This window comes from Phyllopteryx taeniolatus, chromosome 3 (genome assembly GCF_024500385.1).
Source record: "Phyllopteryx taeniolatus isolate TA_2022b chromosome 3, UOR_Ptae_1.2, whole genome shotgun sequence".
Taxonomy (NCBI): domain Eukaryota; kingdom Metazoa; phylum Chordata; class Actinopteri; order Syngnathiformes; family Syngnathidae; genus Phyllopteryx; species Phyllopteryx taeniolatus.
In genome coordinates this window covers 25449614-25464870 of record NC_084504.1, presented here as the reverse complement: position 1 = coordinate 25464870, position 15257 = coordinate 25449614, and the positions used below count along the sequence as shown (strand labels likewise).

At 40.0% G+C, this 15257-nt stretch overlaps 1 protein-coding gene across 6 annotated transcripts in view; it reads left to right on the top strand.

Moving 5' to 3' along the window:
- Positions 1 to 15257, top strand: part of grid2 (glutamate receptor, ionotropic, delta 2) — a 456195-nt gene that overhangs the window by 433655 nt on the left and 7283 nt on the right. For all 6 annotated transcript variants that reach the window (XR_009787777.1, XR_009787779.1, XR_009787778.1 and 3 more), the window contains exon 15: positions 6853 to 7090. Coding sequence is in view for 3 of the 6 variants with exons in the window: in XM_061767886.1 (XP_061623870.1) it covers positions 6853 to 7090 (238 nt within the window). In the remaining 3 variants the exon portion in view is untranslated. The remainder of the gene's footprint in view (positions 1 to 6852; positions 7091 to 15257) is intronic.

The window sequence follows — 15257 nt, the reverse complement described above, 5'->3', positions numbered from 1 at the left end:
CGTCCGATCCAGTCATCAAGGACTGGAAGTGGTTTACGACGATCCTGACATAGGAGGTTTCGTTGTTATAAATGACATGCAATAAACTAGTTTTCACAGCAGCGTAAGACAGCAACATGTAGTTACCTCCTTACTTCCGATTTTTCATTTGATTGTTTTAAATTTGTTTGGCGATTGATGGAGTGTTTCGACTTTTGTACAGATTTGGGTTTCTTTGTTGTAGGAATGGAATTCCAGCGTTAACAGAGGACCCCTCTGTACTTGTTAAAAAATATATTTTTAAAACTTTTAACAATATATGCAAATGAACACTGAGAATGTCAGTCAAAATCGTCATGAATTGGACTTCATCTATATCTCTATCCCCAGACATCCATTTCCATCTCATCGGGGAAAAACTCGATCCCAACATGTGATACATTCCCCCAGTGTTAAACACTGCGTCACACCTAAAAGTAGCACATTATCATTTTACGTCACATACACGTTTTGGAAAACAGCTTCTGGCATAACTCTTATAGGATCATTAGTGTCAAATAATAGATGATGAGCTCCATGGGCAGATGACATCCTAATAAAGGGAAGAGCTACAGCACTCCTCCCTGAATTGCAAATGCACTCTTAGCTCCTCAGAGTTACTGCAGCTTAGTCATACGGCATCTTGTGTCTATTATCAGATTTTAATGAAAGACCATAGGGGCTTTTTCTTTCTGATTTGTTTTATCGTCAAGAAGCCTTTTTAGTTATTCTTTGTTGTTGCTATTATCCTTTTCTATGATTGCTTGAAATACCAACATATTGGCATTTATAACTACAGTATATGCTTTCATCCTCAAATGGAACACAAATCACTAGCTTGCAGCAAAATAGTATCATTATGCCCCACATATTGATGTCAAATCCAATCATAGTCGTTCATTTTTTTTCTCTGTATGAAGAAATGATATGGATCTAGTTTTCCGTTGTTTATTTTAGGGTTTCCCAAATTTTGCCGCTGGTAAATTTGCCTCCTGTCAGAATTTCAGTGCTCTAAGTTGTTTTATTAATCAATCAATTAGCCACTGAATTTCTTTTAATACGTTTGTTGTATAAAATTGCAGGGGCGTCCCAATTTCGTGCAAACATTGAACTAGTTTGTGCAACGGCATAAGAATGTCAACCCGTGACTCACGGCACACTTAGGTACCGCCATACTGTGCATTTTTCATATGCTAGCATTTATATTTATGGCCCAGTAGTGCTTTTCTATATATAAACTATACCATAGTTTTGTGATAGATTGCGGAACATTCTGACTTGCGTACACATTTGTGTTACGTACCCGCGGTTGGAACGGAACTCCTTTGTAAACCAAAGACTGTATAAGTTCAGTCATTCACTCTACATTTAGATCTAAGACTATTTACCTGCTTTGATGCTGCTGTTTTGCCTAAGAATGGAGTAAGTAACTCAATTCAAATGAGCTAAGCAGTTTGCTATCTGATTGTAAACAATACCGTCTGTCAACTGAAGTGGCAGTGTTTATTCGTTTTGGATGATGCAAACTGTTGACTCTCTGTAATGTTTTTTTATGAATAACATACAAATTATGTTAGAAATGTTCCAGGACTGGTGTCACGAAATAAACTGAGTTTTCCCCTTTTTTGTGGGCAAGACAATCAACCAGCACATCTACTAAGTGATCCTGTGGTGTTTTCTTCGTTCAGTGCGCAAGAAGAGGTGAGAATTACGGCAGGAAAACAATTGGCTGCTTCACCATGACAACTCGCCTACTCATAATGCCCTGAGCATTGTACAGTTCCTGGCTGAGATGAATATCGCCGTGCTGGAGCTCCGTGTGATTTTTCTTTTTCCTCTTTCCCAAGCTCAAGGGTTCATCAAGGGGACCCGTTTTGTGGATGTGGGTTAGGGTTAGATGGCCGTGGCGACCGACCTGCAGAGGATCTTGGAAGAATCCTTCCAGGAGTGCATGAAGGTGTGACAGAAGCAAAGCAAAGCAAATTTATTTATCCAGCGCATTTCGTACACAAGTTAACTCAATGTGCTTTACATGATTAAAAGCATTTAAAAACAAATATAAAACTGCTTATAAACATTTAAAACAAAGAGAATTTTTTTAAAATAAAAATACAATTAAAACAGCATACAGTGTAAGAAATATCATTTTAAAGTGGAAATGCTCTAAAAAGCATTGGAAAAAAGAGACCTGGACATTCACACTTGGGGCTGACGTCACTTCTGTAGGCAACTTATTCCATATGTGTGCAGCATAATCGCTAAATGCTGCATCACCATGTTTGTTTTGGACTCTGTGCGCCACTATTTGACCTGAGTCTGTCGATCTCAGTGCCCTACAGGGTTTATATTCCATTAGCATTTCCTTCATGTATTCAGGACTTAAACCGTTTAGTGATTTATAGACCAGTAGCAGAACTTTAAAATCTATTCTAAAGCTGACTGGAAGCCAGTGTAAAGACTTTAGAATTGGAGTAATATGCTCTGACCTGTTTGTACTAGTCAGAACCCAAGCCGCAGCATTCTGAATGAGCTGCAGCTGTTTAATGCTCTTTTTAGGGAGTCCGGACAGAAGACAATTACAATAGTCAAGTCTACTTGAGATAAAAGCATGGATGAGCTTCTCCTGGTCTGCTTGACACATGCAAGCCTTCTGTAAATGTTCATCAGATAGTAAAAGGCAGTTTTAGTAATTGATTTGATGACTGTTTAAAGACAGGTCGGAATCTATCAGAACACCAAGGTTTCGGACTTGGCCTTTGAAGTCATGAAAAGTGTGTTAAATTCCAGGGGTATTACCGTAATTTCTCGAGTATAATGCGCACCCATGTATAATACGCATCCCCCAAAGTTGACCTAAAAATTCTGGGAAACCCTTCTACCTATGTATAATGCATTTTTACAATGCATGATTTTGCTTCTACCCATGTGATCAAAACATCCATCCATCCATTTTCTGAGCCGCTTCTCCTCACTAGGGTCGCGGGCGTGCTGGAGCCAATCCCAGCCAGTCATCGGGCAGGAGGCGGGGTACACCCTGAACTGGTTGCCAGCCAATCGCAGGGCACATAGAAACAAACAACCATTCGCACTCACAGTCATGCCTACGGGCAATTTAGAGTCACCAATTAATGCATGTTTTTGGGATGTGGGTGGAAACCGGAGTGCCCGGAGAAAACCCACGCAGACACGGGGAGAACATGCAAACTCCACACAGGCAGGGACGGGGATTGAACCCCGCACCTCAGAACTGTGAGGCTGACGCTCTAACCAGTCGGCCACCGTGCCGCCTGTGATCAAAACATGAAGTATTATCTGTATTTTGTTAGGTTTTTTTCAAAGAATTATTCTGAAGTTAAGCAATTTATTTGAACACGTAATACTTTTTTTTATTTACTTACTCTTATTTTGAAATCCACAGCCCTACTTTTATTTAGTAAATTTGAAAACACAGTTGTGCTCATATATTTGATTACCCACGCAGAATTTGTAAGATGGGTACAATTATTTAAAGAAAACATGAAGGACCAGGTGAAACAGATTTAATTTTATTTTAATGGAATTCAAATTTAACGGTCAAGCATTTCAGAGCAGCATGATCATTAAATAAACCATAACCATAAATAAATTAATGATGGTTGTTGTTCAGTCATATTTAAAAAAACAAAACAAAAAAAAACAATATTACACAGATTCTGCCAGGGTATGTAATCTTATGAGCACAACTGTACATATATCAAATCATACTGCCCCTGTCATAATGGAATGAAAGTGTACGCTACACATTTTTTGTAACCACTCGGTGGCGGTGGCATATTAGAATGAAAGTGTAAACCTCTCTCATAACCACTAGGTGGCGGTGGCATTTTGGAATTAAAGTGTACAGCTTTTTCATAACCACGAGATGGCAGCATACATTTATAAAATGTGTTTTTCCCTATACCCTGTGTATATTACGCATTGACCTTTTGGGGGGGGAGGGGGGTGCGCATTATACACAAGAAATTACAGTAGTTAGTTTGGATTTAAAATATGTGTGACACCTCGTATGTACAGTGCCAATGATAAGGCAATTCATGATATATTTGACTAACTTTGGGTCTCAATGAGGAGACAATTTTGAAAAAGTTTGTGGGAAAGCCTGGATATATTTGCTATGAGAGATGTTTGTCTTTTCCTTTAGTGACCATTTTGACTTTTATGGCGGGCATTATTTATTGTCCCCTTAAAAGGCCCAGGTGACATCACCATTAACCTGTCTAAACAAGTTCAAATCAGGTTCTTTACCACTTTTAGCTGACCTTGGTAAAGGATTTCAATTGCCCTAAATCAAAGTTGAAGACCTCTGTTAATTTTAATGATATGTGACATCAGGGTCACTGATGGTGTAGTGTAGTGGTACACTAGCCTGACTTTGGTGCGGGCAGCGTGGGTTCAGTTCCCACTCTGTGACGGTGTGAATGTGAGTGCGAATGGTTGTCCGTGTCTATACGTGCCCTGCAACTGACTGGTGACCAATTCAGGGTGTAGTCCGCCTTTCGCCCGAAGTCAGCTTGGATAGGTAGGTTCCAGCGCTCCGTGACCCTACCCAGGATAAGCGGTGTTGAAAATGGATGGAAAACTGTGACATAAAGTAGCTGAGGTCAAACCACATTGGAACATTGTTTAATATGCTGAAGGTGGTTGGGTCAAAGGAGTTATCCTATCATTTCCACTCCCAGCATGTGTTTTAAAGAACTCTTTGACTCCTTGCTCACATGGGCCCAGGAAGTAATGAGAATATCCCTGAACAACAGTGACATGGTTGTAATGCTAAGCCTGTTTATCAGATTTACAATGAAATAAACGGGCCTTGTTTCTCCAGTTATTGTGGGGGAAATTAATTATGTAAACCGTCTGCAGTGCTCATTTGCATCTCTTGATGCCTGGCCATCTTTTGTGTTCCTTCTAAAGATGAGGGACGTGCGCTGTGATTGATGTCAGCAGCCTATTGCTGGAATTGCACAAGGGTTTTCAGTCCTAGAGGAAATTCTGCGCATAATCTGCAACATCTGTCACATTGTACATATGTATGTGTGGATTCTTAACTTTATGATTGTCCTCCTAACCCTTCTTTGGCTTTATTTGAGTATTCATGGGAGTTATTTTGTCTGTAACTCGTGTTTTTGTGCTAGTACGACTTTGAGCATTGTCTTTGCATTCCCAGTTTGCCCTTCTTCTTTTTTCCTCTCTTTGCCTCCACTCTACATCACCTTTTTTTAAACACCCAGCCGAGAGCAAACAGAGCTTTATAATGCATGTGTGCGCGCGCTCATCCCCTAGCACCCCAGAAAGAACGACCCACTAAAATCGTAAGCTGAAGGCTAACAGAGGGACCCCATCAACCTCTGAGCTGTATTCTCTCTGAAGCCATCAATCGCCAGACTAAGGCTAGGCTGCATAATGACATTGCGACGGTGTACTCTTGCTGTGCTGCAAGACATATTAATGTTAGCCACAAAGAGTTTGACAGCGCAATATTGTTCCAGGCTCAGGGAAGTGATTTGATGGGACAACACTGCCCCCAAATGGAACAGAGGCTCTAAAGCAATTACAGAAACATCTGCGGTGTTGTCAGTAATGTGTTTTTTACCTTTCATGTTTGCTTTGGACTTTAGAATAATGAAAATGACACAGTTATAGCAGTTATTCATCAAGGATTTAAGCATGTTGTCAATTAAACAATTGTATTATTTTCTCTATAAGCTTTTACCTCATTTCTGTTCATATCATAATTTTTTTCCCCCTTATCTCTAGGAAGGAAGTTGACCATATTCCATCTTGTGACGCTTTTCAACATTCGATCTGGTTGACTTTGAAAACAGAATTTCCCATTGAAATCAGTTATATTTGGAATAATTTGATCCAGATTCCAAACTATCACCAGGATAAAACCTTTTAACAGTTTTTTTTATTTGAAGTCTTTAAGGGACTGATTTAATAAAGGTTTGCAGGTGCAAAAATGGGTGTGGGTTGCTCACTTAAATAGATATGGAAACTGATCTAAAACCCAGGGGCAACCAGCATTGGAACTTCTGTGTGATCTAAGGGCTGACCTGTTCACCAGTCACAAGAAGGAGTCATGCCATGTATCATCTATGACAAAGCTCCTTTCAACTCTGCATTTCACTGTGTCTGGGTCATTTCAGCACACGGTGACCATTGGTACTGTCCTCTCCCAGAGCAGGTTTTCGGATGTGCTGTCCCATACACATGGGCTGAGTTAAATCAAACAAAACATGTTTTTATGCAGTTGCTTGATTCCCAAAATCATCAGAGCCATCGATTTATTTTCTGTAACTCAGTAATATGTTTTCTGCCTCTTCCAATAACACTTCCAGTTCCATCACTTAAAACTTCATTTTGCGCTTGCTGTGCTATACCAAATGTTCCATGACGAAAACCATTAGCACTCCATACAGCGCATAACTCTCTTTTAAACCGTCTTTGAAACACTCGACTGTTTTTACACCGATCATCACAAGATCGCAATCTGTTCGAGCCGCTGTTCGCTGACAAACTCTTCACGCTTTGCTTTTCTCGCCGCAGGTAGATATGAAATAAAAAATTATAGCTATTATTGTAAAACGCAATATGTATTGTGTAAACAGTCTAGGTATAGCTTGGCGGTGGCCGGCTGAATCATCTTACCTGAAAATGTTAATTTTTGATGTGAAAGATCATGTGATACAACATGGCATTTTTTATTGCCAGCTCCATCTGCAACATTGCGGTGACATTCACCTGCGATTCAATGAATTAATGTATTGAAACTTTGCGCTTCATCTACACCCCTAGAATCTTGGAGCTTCAGCAGAATGGCGACATGGATATTCTCAAACTCAAGTGGTGGCCAAAGGACAGCCCCTGTGAACTCTACAGCTCGATGCAATCAGGGCACAGCAACGCCCTGGACATCCATAGCTTCGCCGGCGTCTTCTGCGTCCTGGCAGCCGGCGTGGTGCTTTCCTGTCTCATAGCCATGGTGGAAAGCTGGTGGTCACGAAGGAAGGGATCCAGGGTCCCCTCCAAGGAGGTAAGCAGAGGGCTAGGTGACAGGATGAGTGGTACAGCCCTGAAAAGATTCCAGGCGTTCGACAGTGCAGTCAACAGTAGAGAATCAATTTAAGAATAAGGACTTGGCGTAAGAAAAGAAAGCAATTGTAGGAAAGAAGGATACGTCAAACCTAAAGATAGTAGAATAAATAGTCATTGGGTATCAAGCCCTGGAACCATGCAGTACATTACACAAAATGGGCACATTCATCTTCTTCCTCTCATGCAAGACATTTTTGCACTCAACCTACATTGTTCTTCATAAGAGGACTACATTTGTTACAAGGCATTTCTGTCAAAAAGAATCTGGGAGGTACTGTTTCAGCTCGCCTGTAAAGTAAGTAAGTAATTGATCTTTGTGCATAGTCCTGCGTTTACGACCCACAACATCGTATTCCTTTTTCTGCTTTCACCCACCATTAGGGTGTATACGAGCAGTTTAATTAGGTTAAAGCATTCTGACATGTCATTAATCGTAAAAATCATCAACAATGCGGTCGCAGCCAGCAGAAGAACAAGGCATTGTCTTGTCTAATGCAAACTGAATGTGCATGTGAAGAGAACTCTACTATGTTTATTTTTGCCGTCAAACGGACATTCAGTGGAACCTCCAAATTCCATTCTTTGACGGTTGATAGCCTATGTTGCCTGTTCTAATTGTGTGAATGCTGAAAGCACTTTCTGTTCAAATGGAACAGAAATGAACAAGAAGCCCCCCCCCCCAAAGTAAACTGTTCCAAAATATCAAAATAAAAACCTAGAATGAAGATTTTTTTTTTTTATATATATTTCCCTCGTTTCCACCCTTCTTGACCGATTCAAACTGTTTCAACTTCAAACGTTTCAACTCATTCCACATCATTCCATATCATTGCAGATCATTCCATATCATTCTAAATCATTCAATAACATTACACATCATACCATATTATTCAATGTCATTCCGCATCATTGTTTTTATTCAACATCATTCCATATCATTGCAGATCATTCTAAATCATTCAATAACATTACACATCATACCATATTATTCAATGTCATTCCGCATCATTGTTTTTATTCAACATCATTCTATATCATTCCATATCATTTAATGTAATTCAGTATCATTCCATAACATTTCACGTCATTCCATATCATTGACCATATAGCACATTATTCCATATTGTTCTGTATTATTCAAGATTATTCGATATCATTCCATATGCTTTCATTCATCATTTCAGCATTCGTGTGCAATTTCTCGGTTTAAAAACAGTTTCCCCATACGAAATAATTTCAAGTGAATTTTTCCATGGAATTTGTTCAAGGCACAAATTGTTGCCATTGTAAAACCGGGCAATTTTTCAATTTCCTAATTGTCACACAGGTATTAACAGCTGTATATTAAAGCTAAACTCAAGTAACTATTCTTACTTAGGAGACCCCCAAAAGACACATAGCATTGGAGCCTGAAGGTTTTTTATGGGTATTTCTTAAATTAATGTGTGTCAAAAAAAAATTACAAAAAAAGTAAAACATCTTTTTATGATCAATCCTTTGCATGCTCAGTGTGCTGAAATTTGCTGACATCTCATGTTATTCATGATGATGGTTTGAACTTAAACTTTTGTTTGCCTATGAGCGATATTTTACCAGAAATATATGGTTAAAATTTGAGGCCCTTTGTCTTTGGAGGTTCCACTGTTACTTAGCTTCCTTTGCGTATTATAATTCAAAACTATTGGCAAAAATAAACACCAAACCTTAAAATAGCACATATTACAATATCCCGGAGATCTGCCGTTTAAGTGACCACCAATCAGGATCGTTCCGTAAACCTTCCAAACAACAATTCTTCTTCTATGATGTCATCCCTCCAGATTTTAATCATGGTTTGGACCTCGTTAACTCAACTTTAGTCGTGTGATCATCTTTTCCACGCACACAGTACATCCATCAATATGGACGTTTAAAAAAACTAAAGGCTTATTACTATTAATAACACTGTGTCAGATCAGGCTTTTCGGAAAACATTTACTGCAGTAATTTCCCAATAGAACGCTCTTTGACTTGATCCAGGTGCTGGCTTTTTAGTGTACAACCACATTAAGCTCAGTTGTTTTGTAAAAGCTTTGGTCATACTTAATTGAGTAGTGTTCCGTAATTCAAAATGTGGCTAGAGCAGTCACCACTATCAGCAGTAGTAATCGACTACTTAGTTGAATTCCGCGAAGAACAGAGGATGCTGATATTGTTAAAAGCTACAACAAACAGCCCCGGGCTCTTTTTCAGCAAAGCGGCAAGTTTCCCTGACCACAGAAGAGTCCAAAACGGTGACTCACAACAATAAACATGGATATTTACACCGCTGGCGCTCTCCTCAAAAACAGTGGCACCTTATAAATTAGCAGCAGCGCTCTGTGAAATTTCCAATCAGCCCCTTTGTGCTTGATCACCCCGGCAGGCATATCAATTGAGGCAATCAAAGTGTTTTCTAGGAGCATTTTCATGATAGAAACCCTGCAGTTCTTGTAATGCGGATGGTTTCTTTGCTCCACCAGAGACAAGAGCGTGTAAACAAAAAGGCCTAATGGCAAGAGCTTTACTCGCTTTTCCATTAATAGATTAAAATCACACAACCGTGGGTCACTTTTACTAACCATTAGCATTTGTCACATACAATCTCTTAACCTTATCTAACTAATCCCATCTTTCTGCACTCCAAGTACAAGGGGGACTAATGTTTTAAATAAATGACTTTAATCACAACTGCAAAAGGGCAACAAATGTGATAATCCAGAACATCCCACAGATGAACCAAAGCAAATGCAATTATGGGAGAAATAATATTTACAGTTATCTGGGAGGCAATTAAAAATGTGTCACGAACATTTTAGAAACTCACTTGAAGTAGCACATTTTAACAGATAGCATGTTGCCATCAGGTTAAGAAAATAGCTATAGTTTGTGAGGATAAATTGCGGTTATAGATATTGTATTTATAGAGGAGCATTTCTATAACTGCTTGGGGACGACAAATACGTTAGCACCTTTGGCAGTAATTAAATGTATGCCTTGCTTATACAACCTTTTGTTGAACTAGGGATGGACATTTTACTAAAATGGTGCGCCAGGTTGTTGTATTGATGATTAGTGCTTTTTCACATCCCTCGGCATATTTGATTGTCAAGTTCTACCCGCTCTCTATGTAGATTCCTTTTGAGAAAACTCTGAATGCATAAGTAGGACCTGAAGGACACATGCAGACTCCTCCCGCCTCAACGTCAGGTCCTTTGGCGACAAGCACTTGCAAAAAAGCTTCAGCGAGAACAAGGCAACACGTTTGACAGCAGGTTGACGGCAATTTAGTTCCCCCTATATTATGACTGCCATAATTTCATTATCCACTGTCTTATTGCGTCGGTAAATCAAGTTAAACAAATTAAACAATTACCCCACATGCTACCCCCTGCTCATTACTTAGACATCTAGTGTGACTGAGACACGTACATTATGTACATTTGGAAGAAGAGGCACGAAATTTAGATAAATTGTTACCACAGTGTGATTCCCAATGAAATATATCATAAATTGTAATACAAGGTCAGAGAGCAGAACTTTCTAATGACGTTTTATTTTGAGAAGCTGTGTTCACACTGGTTCCTTTGTTTCGGTCAAGTTTGAACGTAATCTACGTACGAACATAATCACTATCTGATCCCTAGAAACAAGCGGACCAAGACCGCTTGAAGGTATATAATTTTCTTTGTCACACTGTTCAATTATGTTGTGACATTATGCAAATGATTTTTATTAGATAACTTTTGTTCCGACGTTTTAAAATGTAGTGTGTACACGAAGCAAACCAAACCAGAATATTGAGCAGCCCCTAAGAAAGTAAGGTAAATGTCACTATACCACTATGTCTCATAATGTTGGTAAAATAGAAAATAATGTTGGTAAAATAGAAAATAAATAAAAAAGTCATGGACTCTTCACAAGAGTTACTGTAGAGCCTTACAAAGTTCAAAATCAAGGCTGTAATTATTTTAAAAAATGTAAGGTCATCCTTAAATCTTCCATTTGAGTCTTAAAAATGCCACAGACACAAGAAACGATGTTGCTATATTTTCTTTGTAGCTCTTTCTAAAGTCGGTAGTGAATATTGAATTAGTTAAGAAATGTTATTGCAAAATAATTACACATATTGTGTCATAGTATTGAGCCCATTTTGTTACTCTGATTGGCAATATTTTGTGAATGAGAGTTCTGCTCTACCCCCTCTACAATGTTTATAGGAGATAAGTTAAATACTTTTTGTGTGGTCTAGCTCACTAACAAGCAATTACAACAAAAGCTCTTTTTTGGAAGCAAAAATGGATTTCCTAGATTATAAATAATGCACAAATCAATGCGTGTTGCCATGTTTCTGATCAGTTTTGTCCATGGCACACCCCAGTAAACACCTGAAGCACCCTGCTTAGTTACCAGCTTTAATCTGTCATTCAGACCAGTAGTCATGTCGGCCACTGAGCATCCACAAAGACACCCGACCCTCATCTGAGCTCAAATTATGTTAGCCACTGTTCGCCCCCAGAATGCAGAAAACCCACACACACCCCCTACTCGTCAGTTTCAATGAAGAATCAGCCCCCGACTGAGCACAGGAGCGAGACGCAACGGGAGCAGGATGGACAGCGGAGATTGGCGGTGGTGACGGTCTTTGATTGGGATCTTGGTCAAGGTTTTGCATTTCAGTGTGGTAACAGACAAAGTAAAATCATTATTACTGAGCTATTTGAGGAATTGATTTTTATTTTTTTTTATTTTTTTTTAACACTGCGAATTGTATTTGTAAGGACCATGCGATGGTCTACCAGAGAAAGCTGACATTGAAATATTTTAATAACCCCTTTAGAGTTCCCGTAGCATTGATGCCGCAAATGTAGTCAGCCTGGCTTGTTTTTTATAGCTGACCCTTGACATTTATCCTCTACCACGCTGATCCACTGACCCATTGATTGCTTTTTGGGAAAATCTTGAGATTGATTACTTTCCACTGCAACGTAAAAAATGAACAGATCAGTTGAGCAATTTTGATTACCATTAATATTTCAGACATCGTCGAGTCATCATGCATGCCACCCAGCCTTCAAAAGAGATTAGTACTAATTCAACTTCAAGGCAGCTTGATAGATGAATAACACGTTGCATTTTATCTCCTCAGGAACACTCGCATAAAATTTGGCTGTTCTCGTTTTTTTAATATCACCCAACCTCCTAAAGTTACCGTATTTTGACGACCACAGGGCGCACCGTATTAATTGGCGCAGTCTCAGTTACGGGGTCTATTTCTGTATTTAACGTACATAAGGCGCACCGCATTATTGGGCGCAGGCATGGTAAAACATACGCTATCGTAAAACATACAGTAGCATGGATGCACGCTAAAACAATGTTTTTAAAAAGGCAGTGGGAGCAAAACTGAGTTTGGTTGTACTTTATTGAAGTATTTATGTTGGTTTTTTTGTCAATCCTCATCCACAAATCCATCAAAGTCCTCATCTTCTGTATCCGAAATGAACAGCCGGGCAAGTTCTCCAACAAACACGCCGGGTTCCCTCTCGTCATTGTCAGAGTCAGTCTCGTTGCCAGGGGGCTGTTCAGCAATGATCCCGGCTTTCGCGAAAGCTCGGACAACAGTCAAAGCAGATACCTTAGCCCAAACATCCACAATCCATTCACAAATGGTGGCATAACTCGCCCGGCGTTGCCTCCCTGGCTTAGTAAAGCTGTGTTCGCCAGCTGTGTACCACACTCACCCTGTACCTTGTTTCCGCGGAAACTCAGCTTCGTCTTCTTGACTTGCCGATGCTCGTTTTCCTCCTTCCTCCACTTGCGAACCATGGATTCGTTTATCTTGAATTCTCTCGTGGCTGCTCGATTCTCATGTTCCTCCGCGTAACTGACAGCTTGCAGTTTAAACTCTGCTTTGTAAGCGTGTCTCTTCGCAGATGACATTTTCGGGGGTCTTTAGCCAAACCGATACTTTTTTGCACAATGCACACCCCGGCACTATATACCAACCGGGGGCGTGGCTTTAGCGTCCTCCTTCACGCGCACCCTTCCCCCTTTACATCCGCATGCTGTCCTCAGCCACGTCCGCTTTTCCTCTATATAAGCACCGTGTCGGCAGGAAATGCTCCCAGTCAGTCAAGCGGAGCACTCATCACATGACAACATTTATAGATGTTGGAACTCGGTGCACACATAAGGCGCGCCGCATTATAAGGCGCCCCGTCCATTTTGGAGAAAATTTAAGACTTTTAAGTGCACCTGATGGTTGTGAAAGTCTGGTAAATTGCGACACGCTCGGTTTAAGTGAAGAACTCGTTGGCCTCCTGCAAACCTGCGGGACACTTGTGCCCGCCGTGCCTGCGCATCCCCATGCGTTTTTTGCACACTTCACATAAAACAGAGATGCCTGGTGGCTCCATTCTTTACGCGTGGTCTGGGAAAGGCTGGATTCATAAAGTATATTGGTGCAGAGAGTGCATTCTTAGCATGAGAATGCCACTGCGATGAACTTGCTACAAAGAGTAACATTGAGCTTAAATGTTATGAGTGGCATTTTAAATTGTTTAGGTTAAATGTACTTTAAATTGGAAATTACCTTGAGGTCAGTGTTTTTCAGAGTGTGGGACAAGAGAAATCCCAAGTAGTCCGAAGTAGCTCTGTAGTGGAATTCACACTTGGGTAAGCTACACCGCTGGAAACACAAACTGGCCAATCACAGCACAGCACTGGCTCCGACAGAAATCAGACACTTAACGATCGTTTAAAGTTTTTGCTATTTTTTAAAATCTAAAATAATAATACTTTATACTGTTGTTAGCTCGTTAACTAACGTGGTAATGTTATGCTACTAACGAGGTTTAGTTACTATTCATGGTGCTAGCAAGCTAAGCTAGTCAGTTAAGCTAATTCAGCTACCCAAATCCTCCTGGGGGATCCCTGCTTGGTTTGCGTTTGGCTACCTACCTATCTTTTGAATAGTCATTCCTTTTTTTTCGGGTGCCTTACTAATTCTTGTGAAGAACATTCAACAAACTAGCATACCACGAGGATCTTTTTGGACTCTTCTTTTGAAACACGATGTTTTCAAATTTGAGGTGCAACATATAGATAGTTTTACTACCAACCCATTCAAGTTCCAAGGGTCCACTGTACTACGTTTTGGGAAACAGCTGCATAGCCTAAAGCGAGATAATGTCTGATTGCAAAGTAATTGTAAAGTAATACTGAGTTGAATGTTTTTAAAATGTGCTTTAGAATTGCCAGTCACTTCAGATACTTGCCCATAAAATTACGCACACAAAGTACACACACACACACCATGGCTGCCCCACCTCTTCAGTCATTCCGGCTTGTGTTGGTCAAATGAATGCTCAAACTTGTGCCAAGTATGGCATAAACATTCATGAATCCCCTGCGGATTTTTATTCATATAAGTTCCATCCAGGTTTGTTACACTCAGTAACACACACTGACATTAGTTTAAGATTATACTCAACCTAAACCTGTAGGCTACGCCCAAACAAAGCCCATCCCAATACATGGCGCGCACATGCTCTGCACCTATCAAACATCTACTAATCTGTGGTTGTGTCTCTGTGTTTCTTCGACATTCTCTCTAAAACATGCTTGTACATAACCTTGACATGCATACTGTCTGCTGCAATTTCGTGTTTTTAACTGTGTCTGTGCTACTGTGTGGAATGGCCAACATTGTCATCTACGGACCTGCATCTTGGTGTTAATGTTTGCTAGCCGTAGAGCTTATACGCTCATGCACACAACACAATATGCCCCCATGTAGACTGTGAATTTAATTTCCTGACAAAAATGACCGCAGATTATCTCCTGGTTATTCTCTCACTGGCCCTTTTTCGTAGATGGTGGAGCCAATGCTATCAAATACATGAGCTCTATCATAGGTTCTCCTGGTTCCTTTTCACTGCCATACAGATATTAATTCTACTTTTTTTATCATATCGTTGGTGTTTTATTCAATGCAACATATTATGTACAGTATAATTCTACACCTAGAACTGAAATCTAGAGTTGATAACTTCATTATGCATCAGGAATGGGGTAAATTAGCA